General features: G+C 35.7%; 9 protein-coding genes across 9 annotated transcripts; 5 read left to right on the top strand and 4 right to left on the bottom strand.

The window, feature by feature from the left end:
- The first annotated feature begins 162 nt into the window (after positions 1-162).
- Positions 163-672, top strand: VCUG_01168 (uncharacterized protein). Its single transcript, XM_008075995.1, has one exon. It carries the CDS (start codon positions 168-170, stop codon positions 495-497), a length of 330 nt encoding a protein of 109 aa, XP_008074186.1. The 5' UTR covers positions 163-167; the 3' UTR covers positions 498-672.
- A 279-nt stretch (positions 673-951) lies between these two features.
- Positions 952-1,536, bottom strand: VCUG_01167 (uncharacterized protein; the record flags this gene model as incomplete). Its single annotated transcript, XM_008075994.1, has 1 exon — positions 952-1,536. One exon carries the CDS (start codon positions 1,534-1,536, stop codon positions 952-954), a length of 585 nt encoding a protein of 194 aa, XP_008074185.1.
- A 2,096-nt stretch (positions 1,537-3,632) lies between these two features.
- On the top strand, positions 3,633-4,841 carry VCUG_01166 (uncharacterized protein; the record flags this gene model as incomplete). Its single annotated transcript, XM_008075993.1, has 1 exon — positions 3,633-4,841. One exon carries the CDS (start codon positions 3,633-3,635, stop codon positions 4,839-4,841), a length of 1,209 nt encoding a protein of 402 aa, XP_008074184.1.
- A 710-nt stretch (positions 4,842-5,551) lies between these two features.
- Positions 5,552-6,310, top strand: VCUG_01165 (uncharacterized protein; the record flags this gene model as incomplete). Its single annotated transcript, XM_008075992.1, has 1 exon — positions 5,552-6,310. The coding sequence occupies one exon, from the start codon at positions 5,552-5,554 to the stop codon at positions 6,197-6,199; it is 648 nt and encodes a 215-aa protein (XP_008074183.1). The 3' UTR covers positions 6,200-6,310.
- Positions 6,311-7,311: 1,001 nt separating this feature from the next.
- Positions 7,312-10,036, top strand: VCUG_01164 (HAD ATPase, P-type, family IC; the record flags this gene model as incomplete). Its single annotated transcript, XM_008075991.1, has 1 exon — positions 7,312-10,036. The coding sequence occupies one exon, from the start codon at positions 7,312-7,314 to the stop codon at positions 10,009-10,011; it is 2,700 nt and encodes an 899-aa protein (XP_008074182.1). The 3' UTR covers positions 10,012-10,036.
- Positions 10,037-10,283: 247 nt separating this feature from the next.
- VCUG_01163 (uncharacterized protein) lies at positions 10,284-12,784 on the bottom strand (the record flags this gene model as incomplete). Its single annotated transcript, XM_008075990.1, has 1 exon — positions 10,284-12,784. One exon carries the CDS (start codon positions 12,782-12,784, stop codon positions 10,481-10,483), a length of 2,304 nt encoding a protein of 767 aa, XP_008074181.1. The 3' UTR covers positions 10,284-10,480.
- A 17-nt stretch (positions 12,785-12,801) lies between these two features.
- Positions 12,802-13,253, bottom strand: VCUG_01162 (uncharacterized protein; the record flags this gene model as incomplete). The annotated part of the gene is made up of 1 exon (XM_008075989.1): positions 12,802-13,253. One exon carries the CDS (start codon positions 13,251-13,253, stop codon positions 12,822-12,824), a length of 432 nt encoding a protein of 143 aa, XP_008074180.1. The 3' UTR covers positions 12,802-12,821.
- A 426-nt stretch (positions 13,254-13,679) lies between these two features.
- VCUG_01161 (uncharacterized protein) lies at positions 13,680-15,305 on the top strand (the record flags this gene model as incomplete). The annotated part of the gene is made up of 1 exon (XM_008075988.1): positions 13,680-15,305. The coding sequence occupies one exon, from the start codon at positions 13,680-13,682 to the stop codon at positions 15,303-15,305; it is 1,626 nt and encodes a 541-aa protein (XP_008074179.1).
- Positions 15,306-15,415: 110 nt separating this feature from the next.
- On the bottom strand, positions 15,416-15,817 carry VCUG_01160 (uncharacterized protein; the record flags this gene model as incomplete). Its single annotated transcript, XM_008075987.1, has 1 exon — positions 15,416-15,817. The coding sequence occupies one exon, from the start codon at positions 15,815-15,817 to the stop codon at positions 15,434-15,436; it is 384 nt and encodes a 127-aa protein (XP_008074178.1). The 3' UTR covers positions 15,416-15,433.
- Positions 15,818-16,880: the final 1,063 nt, after the last annotated feature.

Genomic DNA, 16,880 nt, shown 5'->3' with positions numbered 1-16,880 from the left:
GCAGCGAACAAGAAAAGTTTGTCATTTAGATGTGGTGATACGAAGCGATGGATAAACGTACTTTTACTGAGGACAATTACTTTATAAGAGCATTCGAAGTTTTTGAGGTATAATATCCAGAAACTCATTAAAAATTATTTGCACCCCATTTAGTTAACAAACATCATATGGACTTTCCTATCATAATTTTTACGACATTTCCAAACGAAAAAGAGGCTGATTCAATATTAAAGACGTTGTTGGATAAGAAATTAGTTGCTTGTGCCCAGAAAACCTTCCAAGTTGAGTCTAAGTACCTATGGAATGGACGAGTAGAAACTGACAGAGAGGTACAAACTAAGATGACTACATTTCACGGTTATATTCCGCAAATTGAACGTGTTATGTCTGAGATGCACTCATACGATGTTTATCAGTTCATCGTTGTAAAGTTGGACTATGTAAATGAAAAATATCTAAAATGGATGAAAGAGGTCATTGACAGCAATAAGGAATAAACTTGGTTTCATTATGGTATTGCTTCGAACCATAAGCGTTGAGTCGAGCAATCTGTACACGATGTGTATGCAGCTTATGTTCATAGTTTTAACACAGCTACATTGTGAAAATATAGATTGTAAATGGTGGGCAACGTCGTCTTCTATGTCCATGCTATTTTTTAAGTGGAACGCATGGTGTTAAAATTCTTAACAACGGATAATATGTTTATGCGGGTATCGCGTTTATAACTTCAGTGCGATAGGTAAAAAATAGAATAGTGCACATGCTATTTCAAACGTCAATTCCGAATGAATTTAAACTTTCTAAGGATCGGTGTTCTCTGATCAACATATTGAAACAATCATCCTTTTTTAGACGTAAACATACAATAATGCGCTTTATTTCGAATTTTCACATGGGTTGCTGCTGAATATTTATGTATGCGCGGATTTTATACCGATTCTAATAACATTAATTCTTATTTTGATGTTCTCGATAATATATGGATCTTAGACGACGATTTATTCCATTACCCCTAAAAAGATAATCTATATATTTTACAGGTCTGTCTAGTTTTATCATGAACGTTTCACTATTCATGTTTCTTTTCCTATTTAAAATTGTATACCCGACATTTTCAATTATAAGCTCAAAATAATCACTGCTGAAATATTTTACCTTCATATATATAAAACCTACGTCATATTTTTCTGATAGAATGATCACTTGCTTATGAAGCTGTTTCACGTCAAGTACCATATCTATTGTATCACAGAGGCTCATCGGATACATTCTCTGCGGTGGCAGCTTCTTGACATCCTTGTCGTTGAATACATAGTACCACTTGCAATACTGTATAAAGAGATAGAGATGGTTCTCGTAATTGTCAGGCAGTGTTGGTTTCTCAAGAAAATCATCGATGTCCATTTCTGTGTTATACGTCTTAACTTTTGTTAAACTGAGATCACTTATGTATATTGCTCTTTCTAACATCATTTTCGAGTTGATTTGACTTAGTAACTTTTGTTCCTTTTCATTTTTGCTCTTTCTGTCCATCCACATCTCTAACCAAAAAGATTTTAACAATACACCAAAACTCTTTTAAAACACACGAACACCTTTGATTCGTGTTATTACGAATAATTTGCATCTTTTACAAAAACGCCTCGTGCTTTATTTCGCGTAACACGCGCATTGGTCAAAATTGGTATTGAACACAACAAGTAATACTATGTTAACATCTATTTATCAATACTGATATAAAAGTCAAACGTTTTTGAATGACCTATTGCATGAAACCATGATCGTTAACAACGCTTTCGAAAATTATGCGATGCAATGTCCCAACGGAGATTTCAGAAATTTTGCCGTTTTCATCAAATAAGCCCGATCTCTTTAGATAATGAGGCTCATTTCGAATATAATTAGAAAATGATTCAGTAAAGTATTTTCGTGATTCATCATCTATTGCCAGCCAAAATGATGATTTTAATGAAGCAAAAGTTAAAAGAAAAATCCGAATATGAAAATTATACCTGTCATGATGTATAAGAAATGTTACCAATATTTCCACATGTTAAATATGACAAATATTTTGATCGCAGTGTTAGGTACAAATAAAACTTTTATACGGTAATAATGAAGAATATGATTTTAACTCATAGTTTTTAAAATCTGTGCCATAATCAAAATGTTTCTACCAATATAATATCGATGCTGTATAGATTATATACTGCAGCACTAATATTTGTGGAAAAATCCTGCGAAAGCGTGCCTTAAATGTTATATAATACGTTTGCATATTCTCATAAGACTCATATAACGTGTGAAACTCTATAACAAGGTCACGATCTAAGATCAATAGACTCTTTACGTGAATATAACGTATCGCATACTAACATAAAAAACAAACCGCGATTATTCCTTCTAGAAAATAGCGGTGAAATCACAGAAATATATTCAAAAGGATGTATAGTAAGATTAAAATTTTTAACAAGCTGTTCTTTATTGAACCAATACAAAATAACATTACCTTACAATATTAGTTTCCTCGTTAAATTAGCATTGAACGCGTTCACTATCATTTTCTTTTTCTATCTGCTTCAGAACGTTTATCATTAGTTATTTCACTTTCTAAAGCATCCAAGATTACACCTACAGGCAAATTTGTCCATTCCTCTGGTAACCTTTCTATAAAATTTCTGTACTCTGTCTCAATTTCTTTCAAAGTACTTTTCTTTTGCTTGTCCAACGTGGTTTTTATTGTTTTGTCATCGTAAGCCATGGGGGTATTGCTGCTGAGTTCTATTCAAATGTTTTTGTTCCAAGGCATCGTGTTGGGGATAGCAATAGATGCTGTTCCAAGCCAAATTTCTTTTTGATGACCGAGAGAAATAACCATAAAGTGTAATATTTTTGAAAATAATGGTTAAAAACAACGTGTGGAGATCAATTCAGTAAGCAACAAGATCTATTTATTGCAATATAAGACTTATGCAAATAGTTATAAAATGCCAAGATTCATATTTAAAATTCCAAGTGTACAGATTTAGTGAACCAAGCATCGCCATTATATCCTGAAATTTTCTTGCATTCAATAGTGTGAACTACAAGGTGTTTGCAGGATGGTATGACTGCTGAACAGACAAACTTGAATTGCAAAAATAGCATTTTAGCTATTTATCCAAAAGTCTATTACTAACTCAAGTTGGAAATTTAGTTAAATGCCATAAACCTTCTATTACAGATGAAAAACATTGTTTTAATCCAAAGAAGAAGTAAAAAACAGTACAGTAACAGGATAAATACTGAGTTCATACAAATTTAACAATTCTAGACAGGTTGAACATGGCTTTACGAAGCGATACGTGGAAGCATTGTTTAAATAAGATAAATTGCGCGATAAAAGTCTCTCACTAATGAAATACCCATGTTTTCAACATGATATAATAGTCATATGTTATTTAAGGAGTTTGTTCTTACGTTTGCTGCTACTGCCAGATTTATCAGTCATTTATTTTTGAAATTAGGCCATTCAAACTTATTTTACACTTCAGTTTTTGTCACTCATTCGTGTTGCTGAGATATAAACATATATTGCCACATTACCATTTCCTTCAAAAACCAAAAGCTTACCCCCATCAGTTTCGAATATGTCGATTGAGCAAAGTTTTACGAGACGACATGTTGACCTCGAATTTGTCATAAATGAGCGGAAACTACTTACTAAAAAAGAGTTTGAGCTGACACTTCCCAATTCAAACTATGACAATTATGTAAAGGAATTTTATCGACGGAAAATAGCAAAATTTTACGAAAGAAACTGCAATACACAGTGGTTTATCGAGAAATTTTTTAGTGATTCGTTCTCTAAGGACAAGATTTTAGAGCGTTACCATAATTTCAGCCAAAAAGTGGAAAGCGACTTTTTAGTTCTCGATTCCAAGAGTGAATTTACACGTAGATTCAACGAGGTGGACAAAAAGTACATTTTTCTTGAACGCATTCCACCGAATTATAGTGAGGATGACGTTTGTGAATTATTGAGACCATTCAAAGAAATTAAAAAGCTTGAGTTGTCAAAATCGAACTATAACACGGTTTTTGATAGAGAAGCGGTAATCACCCTTTTTCCTGACTCGGATTTGTTGTTATGTAAAGAAAAAGTTGAAGAGCTGTGTACAAAGGGAATTCTCGTACAGCCATTCGAGTTAGGTGATGAAATAATAATAAAGAGCGCCTGGGTTGACTGCAGAGACAAAGACAGCGCCAATTTAAGAAAGATATTTACGATACTTAACAAGAATTATAAGACCAACATTGCCTATGAATGTGATAATGACGATAAGTTCATAACATTTTTGCGCCATGTGTTTTTGTATTGCTACTATTGTTCTCGTCATTTTGAGACAGAGATCGAAATGATCAGGAAATGTGGCGATTACCATGTGAGAGATGACCGAGTGCAACGGAGAGTGTTCGATCGTAAACAGAAAATTATAACAATGGAAAGAGACTTTGGGTACTTGAAAATGGATTCCCCAGAAACCGAACTCGAGAAGTATATTATTAAGGTGACCGATAGTGTATTTAGGTGTGATCTCTGCCACAAGACATTTGAGCAGCTAGTATACGTTAAAAAACACATCAAAAACAAACATGAGGAGCTTTACTCTGATATTGAGCAAGGAATAGTTAGATTTAACAGTTTTTTGGGTAGGATTGATATAAACTTACTTAACTATTTCGATGGCATTGATAACAACTACTTGCCTACGTTTTGTGTTCACGAAGAGGAAGGTAATGCCGTAAAGTACGATCTTAAAAGACTGTTTTCGGGTGATATAAAAATAAGTAAATAAATAGTCTATATACGGACATCGCACACGTTTTATCGCTCGCGACATCGTTGTAAAAACCTATAATTGTGCTGAACGGTGAAGAATCATGTTGCTTTTACATTGTATTGTATTTCATTGGTGGATACTTCTGTAACGTTGCACGGACAGGTATAAAAGTGCTATTCGTACTACTTCTGAATCTAAATGTTTAATGCTATCTAAAAAGCATATTACAGCGGGCAACGTTTCCTGTCTGAAAAACAAACTCTTATGATACATTATGTTGCGAATTTCGAATACCAAATTACAGCACAGATATCTTTGGCAGACCAAAGTGTTACACCTAATCTAATTAAATGCACCCACTGTTCATACGTAAGTATTCATGTTTTTTGTCAAAAAATTTCTACTGTTTGTAGGTCGCATAATGATAAATATGGTTATAGCCATTATAGCGGTATGAGCCGCTGGCAAGAAATTAACAAGGGGATGTATGACGAGAATTTAAATGTTGTAACCATGGTTCTGCTCCAAGTTGCAAATAAGTATTGGTTAGCTTGAGATAAATCATTAATTGAGAGCTTATTCAGTATTTAGGGTATTACATCTATTGAACACGCTTGCAACAATACACATCAAGTACAGTATCAAATTCCTGTATGCAAGACAAACCGTTGTCATTAATATCCACGGTGCTGTTTTAAATTAAATATTTGACGTGCACCCTAGGGATGTTCATGTATGTTGTATTGGATTTAAGGCGGAATAGTTGGGCACAGCTGAAGAACCCTGGAGAGCTATGCAACAATATCCTGGTGTTAGTCAACACATTCATAAGGATGTCATACGACAATAAAGCTATTGTAATCAATAATAGGTCGCAGAAAGTTTATGATCACGACCATCCAGTAGTAGATGAAAAAGATGAAAAGATTGTCAGTGATATTTTTGAATACAATGATATCGACAATATTGCCAATGACATAGGATATACCCTTACCATAGCTAAAAACACAAGCAACAACAGAATTATTATTATCTCATTGTCAAGAGAGAATAACAAGGATTATCTAAAATATCTGAAATCAGCTTTTGTTGCCAAGAGATACAGCGATAGATACAATATATCTGTATTAAGCCACCATAAAAACCCGGCTCTTTCGGAAATCGGATGTTTTTACAACAACTTCGCACTAAGCACATTTTTACAAATACTGAGTGGTAAAAAACCACAAAAAATTTTCTTCTGCTCCACAAAATGCAGCTGCCATGATAGAGAAATATTGTACGGATTGGTGTGCCCTGTTTGTCTATCGATATACTGCTCACTAATTCCGATATGCAAGAGATGTCGAATCAGATTTAACTTCAAGAAATAGCATGAACTTAAAAAGTTTAAAAAGTGCTCTCGGAACCATCGTTTGATCACTCTTTTTCTAGAACTGGTTGCTTGCCATTCATGGCCTGTAAATAAAAAATTATTCTAAGAATTCAACTATTTTGAGAAAGACAATTATGCCTTGATCTCTACTTCCTCAATGCACTGGCGTAAGGATTTATGCTGAATTATTAAAGAAAGGCCTTGTCATACCAACAAAATTTTCCTTCCGATCAACAAGATATTGGTCTTATGACACACTGCAAAACTTGGATCGGTACCAAAGTTTAATCGATGTAGAAAGCGCACAAGTGCCGTATATTTCGATGCCTGCTCCATAAAGTTGAGCTTGTGCTGCTGCAACTGGTCCCATATTTAGCTGAATCTTGGTTTCTGCTGTTTCTTCAACGTATTACCTAATAATTCGATCTTTTATGTGCAAGCCAACGGCTGTTCACGCAGCTTACTGATTTTTCTTTGAACCAGTTTTATGAGCCTTTAGCTCCATTGGTGTGTCATCTACACTAGTTATGCCCCATAATGATCTTGATAAAATCAGATGATTAATTTTGCTGTTCAAGCTCATTTAACTGAACCATACACAACGTTCTATTATTCGGAGTATGTTGTAAACTTAATCGTAAGTGACGCTAAAACTCGTAGCTCAAGCTATGTAAGTAAACATTTCACGCCAAAAAATGGTCATTTTTATGTGCAAAAATGTTTATTAGACTCGTTATCTTATTAATATTCTCATAAAAGCGATTCTTAATGTATCAATGGTGATTTTTTGATTGTGAAATATAATTTGGAATACATACTGAAATTTTGTATATCCATGTTCGAACAAGTGCATTATTCTTAGCAATTATATAATTCATAAACAAAAGACCAATAAAATAGCCTTACTTACCATTTTCAATAGGTTTATTTCCAATAGACATATTCTCATTACATTATTCCCAAGTCGATTTGAAATATAATCAAAAATACTATGTGTCTGAGGAAAATGATGGCATGTAAATGGGACACATGCTTGTGGTAGGATTGACAAACACAGTTAAATAAATTTAGAAATTCTATAAATTGTTCGCTAAAAAATTTTATCCCTTCATGAAAAGGTATTGTAAAGTGATACTTGAAACGGTTATAAGACCGTTTGAGGACAAATTGTCCGTGTTTCTACTCTTATTGCAGGTGGTTAGTGTCTTCATGGTGGATAGTTCTATATTTGACTTTTTCATGACTCTCCTACTTCTATATCTCAACAGCTGTCTTGAAACATTACAGAATTACAGAAACAACAGGGAGATTAGCAAGTTTAATAGTTTCATGAAAATTAAGACAAAGAAGCTGGATTTTAACAAGTTGGTACTGACAGAGGAGATAGGGGTTGGTGATATTATTCATCTCAGTATAGGTGACAAGATACCTTCAGACTGCATTCTCATAGATCAATCAACTTTCAAAGCCACCAAGTTCTTGAAGGTCAACGAAAGTATCCTCACAGGTGAGAGTATAGGTGTGATAAAGAAACAGAGCAAGGTTACATTAGAAGATGCGTTTTTGTTTTATGACTTCTGTTGGAAGAATTCTGATGTGAATAACGGCGTGCTGGAGCGCGATTCTGAACTGAGAGCAATTCTTGAAGAATATGACGAAAAAAGAAGAAAAAAGCTTTTTAAAACCTTAAGGCGCATAAGAAGGTACAAAAAGCAAAAGAAAAGAGTCTTTTACGGTGGAACCTTTGTGCTGCAAGGAACAAGTTTGGCACTTGTTATCGACAAAAGTAGAGAAGTGCTAAAAATACAAACTAGCCTGACAAATATCACGAGCGAATTAACAAGCGAAGTCCAAAGAATACAACATATACTATTTATTAGTATTTTGTCTGTTTGTATAGTATTGTTCATCTATTGTATGCTGGTGGGCAACATGTCAACCCTGAAAGTATGTACTTCATTGGCGGTTACCGCCATACCGGAAGGGCTAGACCTCGTTGTTCGTATAAATCTGAGCGTGATTGTGTTTAAACTGAAGAAGAATATGATATTTATCAAGAAATTGGTGTCACTTGAAATCCTTGGATCAGTGAACATGATTGTGCTTGATAAGACAGGGACAATAACTACCAATGAACAGATGATAGACCAGATAATTGAGGTTTGGCCAATTAAAAGGATCTTTTCGGTGGACAGTAAGGAGAAAGGATCAAATGATGGCAATCCAACTGGCCAAAATAATAATGATAGGGTGCAAGGGACCAACTTCGAATTTAAACCGGTGTGTATCAGCGAGAATGAAATATTCATGGCAATCTGCAAACATCTGAGCGAAGTAATAACGGTAGACGATAAAAAAATGGGTGATCCGCTGGATATTTCTATGTTTGAGGCCGTACCCGATTGCAAATCGAAGTTATTATTTTTTAAGACATTCTGTTGTGAAAATATGGTGACACGTGGAATAATAGAGCTTGGAAACAATTATTATGAAATCCTGAAGGGTGCACCTGAAAATGTCCTTGCCCTTTGCCATTCCTACAATTCCGATAGTAAAAAAAGTGCAAAGATAAAATCTTCTGATAAAAAGTGCATTTTGAGTAATCTGAAAGAAAGGTCGATAGCATGTGCATACAAACGACTGAACAAACGATACATAACGAAGTTGGTACGAAATGTCACTGATGTGAGCAGCGGCCTTGAAGATAAACAGTTGAAAAAAAAGAACTACAAATTGCTTGGTTTCATCACGTTCAAGGACACTTTGAGAGAGGGTGTCAAAGATTGCTTCAAATGGTGCCAAGCAAATGATGTTAAAATACGAATATTAACAGGCGATTCGAAGCTTACCACGATGAACCTTTTGAATGGAATCGGTATCCAAGGAGAGTTTTGTAGTGCCAAGAAATACATAGATCGGAATTTAAGCAATGCTAATTTTGAAGATGATGGTGCTGTAGAGCTGAGCAACACAGTTACGGCAACGAATCTCTCTTCAGCTGGTCGCCACGTGAACAAAAACCGCCATGAAGAAAAGTTCTTCGAAGTTATTTACCGTGCATCTCCATCGAACAAGCACACGGTTCTCAAACATTTGGGAAAGAGCAATAGAATTTTGATGACCGGAGACGGTGTAAATGATCTTTTGGCGATAAAACAAGCAGATGTGGGCGTATCACTGGGCGAAGGCTCGGATCTGAGCAAAGAGGTAAGCGATATAATACTTATCGACTCGGATATAAAGAATATTTTAATTTTGCTGGGTTCAGGACGAGTAGCATTGCACAACGTAAAAGCTCTTTTAAAATACCTGATAAGCTCTAATATAGGAGAAGTGATCGCGGTGTTTCTGGCAATAGTAACTAACAAGGCAATTCTTAACTCCAAACAACTCCTGTTCATTAATCTGCTGACAGATGGTTTGCCAGCCACGCTGATGTGTATGAACAGGGGGCATGGAAAAGGGCGGTTTTTGTTCTTCAGAACGACTTTGATAGCTGCCTACCTTGGTTTTACCACGTACCTTATACAGGACAAGACAAAATCGTTTTTGTTCATTGTGATAGGTGAAATGCTCAACTCGCTCAATAACATAAACTTAGGAGTTAGCCTTTTAGTTTCATGCAGACAAAACCCTCATCTTGTATTAGCCGTGTTTCTCACGTTGGCCTTGCTTTTTGCCATAACCAATATAAACATCTTTTCCTGGATTTTGAATGTTGAAAAAATAACACTTCGGGAGTTCCTTAATCTGATGCTTTTGGCATTTCCGATCATCCTGATCGATGAAGTTTTTAAACAGTTCAGTTAAATAAAAAAGCAGTTCTACTTTTCAGGCTTACAGCAATAAGCATATCCTATTGGTTGTATAAACCACTGGTTTAAGCATTTAAATTTTTATTATAACACTCAATTGGACGTGATAAGAAGATCACGTGTGTACTCGATAAAGAACACATCAACTTTTGTCGTGCTGTCTCCTAAGCATGAACACCAACCTATAGAAATAACCCTAACAGACTATCAATACCATTATAATGCACAGAATAAAGCTTACGGCTTACAAAAGAGTTTTTATCAAGTTGACATTTTAATTCGCTATTATGATACTTTCTTATAATTTCTAACACGTAAAAACGTAATTTGGTCAGTGCACCAAAATAATAAGTTAATCTATGACACACTGACAAAGAACTGATCCTTTGATAGCACATGCGTCCGAGATCGTATTTGTTCGGTCAGCTATGCTCTTAAACCTAATACATCTTAAATTACACATCTTATATCTTTAAATTTTCTATGTTTAACCACTCCTTATCCACTTCTGTTATATTGACAGCATATTTTTTTCCATTTTTTTCTGTCAGATATTGAAATACAAAATACTCGCTGTCAATATCCTTTGAATTGCGATCAATGTACACTTTCGAACCGTTAAAATAGTATTCGTCATGCACCCTCTTACATAAATGATCATAATACGTGATAAACAGTATTTTAGCAATTTTTCGCTTGATATCGTTCGTAAAATTAAATGTTTTATCCTTTAAATTATCATATTCGAGTATATCTCTAATTTTACCACCAATATTGCCCATTTTACTCGCACACTTTTCTTCACCTCTTTTCGTGCCGGGTACTTTCGCACAGCTATTTAACAACTCCTTATCGTGCAGATTATTGTTTATATTTCTGTGTGACAATATTATTTTTGCTTTTACAAATAAATCAGAAATATCGTTATGATACAAGTGCTCGAAATCCTCTCTTTTTATCTCTATATCAGAATCTAAAATGGCAATTATTAACTTGATTTCATCAAAACTATATTTCAGTAATATAACAGATAATCGCGGTTCAAATGGATATTTTACGATCAAACTACCTAATTTTGTGATCTTACTGTTCTTTATTGCGCCTATTCTTTCCAATACCTTCCGACTCTTCTCCAGCTTTTCGTTACTTAGCTGATTAATAAAAATATTTTTTCTTACCTTGAAGTGGAACAGCACCAGCAAAAAATAATCCAAACTCGTGTTCTCCGACTGTGGGGTGCTAAATTTTCCCATGTTTTCGAAGAACGTTGGGTTATAAATACGATAGCATTCACCAGCCTCTGTTCGCCCTGCCCTTCCCCTTCGCTGCTCAGCCGAGGATTTCGAAATAGGTATAACAGGATATGAGCGCAGTGTACCATCGCTGATACAACTTTTTTCGTACCCACAGTCTATTACGTATTTTATCGCTGGTATGGTCAGACCTGTTTCGGCGTAATTTGTAGCTAAAACGCACTTTCTTCTGTTGCTGTAGATTCTTTGCTGACTCGCCAACGACAACGAGGCGTGAAGTGGTATAAAGTCAATTTGATCGTTAATTTCTCCCAAGTTTTTGATCATCGAATAAATTTGTGCCTTGGATGTAAGAAACACAAGGATACTGCCTTGTCCTTTGTTAACAATTTCCAGCACTCTGTCCATTATTTCCGCTTCACCTTTGACTCGGTCATATGAAGCAAATTGACTACTTACATCTATTCCATCCGGTTTATATTTATCCGACTTGCAAAGCTTGCCATGCCAATGGTGCCGTAGATCAGTGTCTGCGTAGTGTACAGCAACAGGATACAGAATAGATTTTACTCTTACTTCACCATAATCAGAAAAAAGATCCTTGACTTTGTCGTGTGGTGTGGCACTCATCAGAATAACCTTAACGTTCTTGCGTATCTTTGCCCATCTAGAAAGCAAAGGCAGCAGTACTTCCAAGTTAATCGTCAAGTCATGCACTTCGTCAATTATAACCACATCATAATTCGATAGCATGACATCATTTATCATCTCCTTGAGTAAAATACCATCTGTTACAATTTGTATTCTCGTTTTTGGCGTTATGTTATTATTGAATCTAAATCTGTATGCTGCCACCTTTTCATTGGTCTCGTAGTTTATTCTTTCTGCTATGCTCACGCACGAGATTCTTCGTGGCTGAGTCATTAAAATTTGTCTAAAGTTGTTTTCAAGGAGCATTTGTGGCACTTGCGTTGATTTACCGCAGCCAGTGCTTCCACTCACGAAGACTATGTTATTCTCGCGTATCGAAGAAATAATTTCGTCTTCCTGGTAAACAATTGGTAACTTCTCTCTCAACTTTTTTATCTTTTCTGTTCTATTGAAACAAAAACCGCTATATATCTGAGCTTTTTTTTCATTCTTTGTGGATGTGTGGCAATCTTCTGTACAGGAATCCTTGTACACATCCTCGTTTTCAATTTGGTCTTCATATTCCCTTGGTATATCAGATTCTGCCATCCTCAGTGTTATTGCTGGTTCCATTTCACAAAAACGCTTCTTTTCAGCCTTTCCGTTCTTTGCATCATTCCTGCTCCTGCTCGTTTTTTTTTGTCTATTTGGTTGATCGGCTTTAGTAAAACAAATAGATCTACCATCTACACCAATTCCTTTTTCTGTAACGGAACAGGCCAGGCTTGCAGAGCTAATCTTGTTAAATAAATCCTTTCTTAACGCATCTCTTCGCCGCTTGTCTTTGTACTTCTCCAAATTTTTTTTAGTTCTGGCTACTGACATGGAAAGGGATGAAAAAATTTGAAGATAATCATTTTAATTAAGCAGAGACAATCACTCGGCCCCCAACCGCTTCAATCTTTCTCTTTGCTTCTTCAGTGAATTGTTTAGCTATCACCACCAAAGGCTGCTTCAACGACAACTCTCCTCTACCCAGCACTTTGTGTATGCCATGGGCCCTACAGTCAATTATCGGTGCCTGTCCCTCAACAAATTCATTTTTCCTGATCAATGCAAACAAATCACCGGTGTTAGTGGCATTCAATCGCAGAGCCTGAGTCTTTCGGTGAAAAATCTTGATGCCTCTCTTTCCGAAATAATCCGGATGGTATTTCTTGAAGAGTGTTTTGTGGTGTGTTAGACCACCACACTTACCCCTGCCTCCCGGGTGCTTGCGATGCTTACCCACACGTCCATACCCATGGCTCACGTGTCCTCTTAGCTTCCTTGTCTTGGTGCGTTTGTGGAACATTTTGCGAAGGGCAAAAATTTTTAGGACCTAAAAGTCCGCTGCCAATTACAACGCTAAAATGTTCCATCCAATCCAAAGAAAATGTTTGGTTGTGCAGGTCTCAATAAACGATAACTAAGCATGGTTTATGGTTATTAAATGAACATAAAAAATATATGGTGCGTTGAGAGCTATTGTTCTGCGGTGCACGATAGATGCTTTATACCTTACTATAAACATCGTGAATTTTGATCAAGCAATAAACTATTTTTATTATCTGTGAAACACGACAGACCATTATTAGATGACTAAACAAATTTTTTTATCCAATCTTGCTCAAATGTTGATTCAATTGGGAGCAATTGTGGCAGAATCGATGGTTTTAGTCGTGAAATTTGCTAAGATGATGATATGTGCTTATTTACCGAAAGAATTGATCCCCTGTAAATGAGCGAATCGTTTGACAAGCTAAAATTATCGAACGAAACAAAAGAGAGACTGCGAGCGATTTCTATAACAAGTCCAACCAATGTGCAAAAAGATGTAATTAGATCATTTAACGATGATTTAATAGTAGAGTCGCCGACTGGAACGGGAAAAACTCTGGCATACTTGGTGCCCATCATAGACTTTTATCTAAAAAATAAGCCTAGAAGGATAGTGGCCTTGATTTTGGTTCCGACCAGAGAGTTAGCTCAGCAAGTCAGTAGTGTTCTTGTCAATCTTGGTGTAAAAAGCACCGTCATAATTGGTGGCAACAACGAAGCTCTAAGCTTTGATGAGATATTGGTGGCAACTCCCGGAAGATTCAACAAGATATTGCTCAACAGCAGAACTATCATGTGTCCAAGGACAAACGTTCCTTTGCACACGCTTCTAAAAAAAATAGATTTTCTAATCCTTGATGAAGCGGATAAGCTGCTGAGCCTGGGATTCCGAAGTCAATTGCTGAGTATTACCGCTCAGATAAAGGCAAAAAGAAATGCACTGTTCAGCGCCACTATGAATGACGATATCTCTTCTCTGTGTAAAAGCTTTCTAAAATCTCCAAAAACGATAAAAAACCACGAGAAAATACCCTTGGATATACGCTATGTCTGTGTGAATCCATTTGGTAAACTGAGCATGCTTTATAATGTGATAAAACGGAATAAAAAGGTAATTTGCTTTTTTTTGACATGCAACGAAGTCGATTACTTCTATTACCTGTTCACAGCGCTCGGTATAAAAGAAATTGCAAGAATCCATGGGAAAATGAAACAGGAAGAGCGAAACGCGGTGTACAAGAATTTCAAAAGTGTGTTGTTTGGAACCGATCTGGCATCACGAGGCATTGATTTTTTGGGCGTTGACGTGGTAGTGCATTTTGATATACCACTGGATCCTGAGAGTTTCGTGCATAGAAGTGGTAGAACCGGAAGAAACAACAAACATGGACGGGCATTGCTGTTTATAACCGACAACGAAAAGAAATACCTAAATTATTTGAAAGTTAAGAAGATTGACATTTCCGAAGAGCGGAGTATTCGTGATGAGACAGGTAATGGTGTGAACGATCACAATGATGACGTTGAAGATAACGTTAAGAAACCAGCAAATGTGGATCGAATGGATCAGCCAGCAAAGAAAAAGAAAGTGGACTATGAAGGGATGGAAGTGGAAAATAAAATAATGGAAAAAGATAAATTAGCATGTTCTAATGATGAAAATATATGGAATGCATCACGCTACGTATGCTTGGATAGGAAAGAAAATGAAAGCAATAGAGATATACTGATCGAAAGCGATCGTGGACAGGATGTAATGAGCTTTAATGATACAAGCCTATGTCTATTCGAGAATTTTGAAGCTATGAAAGAGTACATAACCGATGAAATACTAAAATTATCGGTGAAAGCGTTTGTGGCCCATATATGTGCGTATAAGGAGCACAAGTTGAGATTTCTCCTCGATTTTAAGGAACTAGATTTCGATTCTTTAGCCAAGCTACATTTCCTGGTAAAGATACCTAAAATGAAGGAACTGCACGGTATAAAATTTAAAGATTATGACAATAAGCAGAGGATAGAATGATTGGCTGGTAAACAATTGTGATTTTGGTGCTGATTGTATTTGTAAGAGTTTAATATCGAACGAGTCATCAGCGCATTTTTTCATAACTTTGTGTTAAAAGACTATAACTGCCACGGAGTACGTATTTATTAATAAATGTATTTCTTTACGAGTTCACGGAGCAGATCAACGTCTATATCCGATTTCTTTCTGCTCTCCATAAACTCTGGCTCTTGCAACTCGACGGATTCGAGAAAATCAAGTATCTCCCGACAATTTTCATAAAAATGTTCTCCCATGCAACTACTAGCTTTCGATTTGATAAATTGCTTGCATTCTAAAAGTTTCGTTTGCCTCAAAAACACGTTCGGTAGTTGCAAATTAGCCTCCTCTGGACAGATAAAATAATCTTTTTCATCATCGTTAACGTTTAAAACTAGATCTATAGATTCCAACATTTCAATATACTTTTCCAAATCTATCGGTGAGTTTAATATACTTAAAATTTTTTGGAGTTTGGACTCATTCGACATGGTTGAGCTGGGGTTGGAAAAGTTAATAAATTAGATCGATGAAAATTTACCGATATGCCTGCGAACAGTTTTTTAGCCGATTGTACAGCTGTAATCACTCCAATGAGTCGTTTTAATCGTACTATGATTTGTCTAAGATGTTCTTGCCGATGGGCGCTATTTATCGAGGTATTATTAACCATGCAGGTTGCTTGTACAAACTACATTGCCTTTTCATGAAAGAGAGACCTTTGTACCAGATTATAACGCTCATACTTGAACTACATAAATAGTCATGTTTTCCTCTAATCGTGCGGATCCTGGCAGATCATAAGAAAATCAACAAAAAACGGTAAACATGACAGTTAATGATGTAAATTTGTGTAAAACACGTGGGAATAACACTATTTTTGTTTATTTGACATTAATTCTGAGCAGTGACTATACCTGAGAAAAAAATACTGCAAATGGCGTACCGCCTGAGTTAACTTTTCTTATGGAAGAATATTGTCCAACAGTCCTCATATGAGTAATAGTCATCCCTGTTGGTACAATCTGCCCTTTTGTACGATGGTATGGTGATTTCATCATTGTTAGTTTGACTTGAGGTTGTATATTGCGCATTGCTATGTTTCTACCGCTTTTTATTGAATGTAATCCACATTTCAATCTATGTTCATTCCTTGTTGCAGATAGCACATCCGATGAGAGTGACAACACCGTTAAGTTTTTGCAATTTGAATCGAATATTTATTTCTGGCTTGCAAAAAGACGTAATTTCCGATCAATGTTTAGTTTCTCGCTCCTCTTGAAGGTATAACTTGTGAAAATGGTTAGAAATGAACAAAATTGCTAGCCATTCCGTATATTGGTGTTGCAACATGTACAAACATTTTCTATATGTAAAAAGAGCACACTACTTAATGCTGACATTCGAAGATAGTAATTTCAGCAATATTTACCTTACAAGAAAACAATTTATATGATTACACTTGATTTTAGAACCATAAGCACATTTAGTGTTTGGTATTTAGTATTATACACTAGAAATAGGAATTAAAAAGAAAAGACTCGTTGAGTAACA

This window comes from Vavraia culicis, assembly GCF_000192795.1.
Source record: "Vavraia culicis subsp. floridensis unplaced genomic scaffold supercont1.16, whole genome shotgun sequence".
NCBI lineage: Eukaryota > Fungi > Microsporidia > Pleistophoridae > Vavraia > Vavraia culicis.
This window is presented reverse-complemented; position numbering and strand designations above follow the sequence as displayed.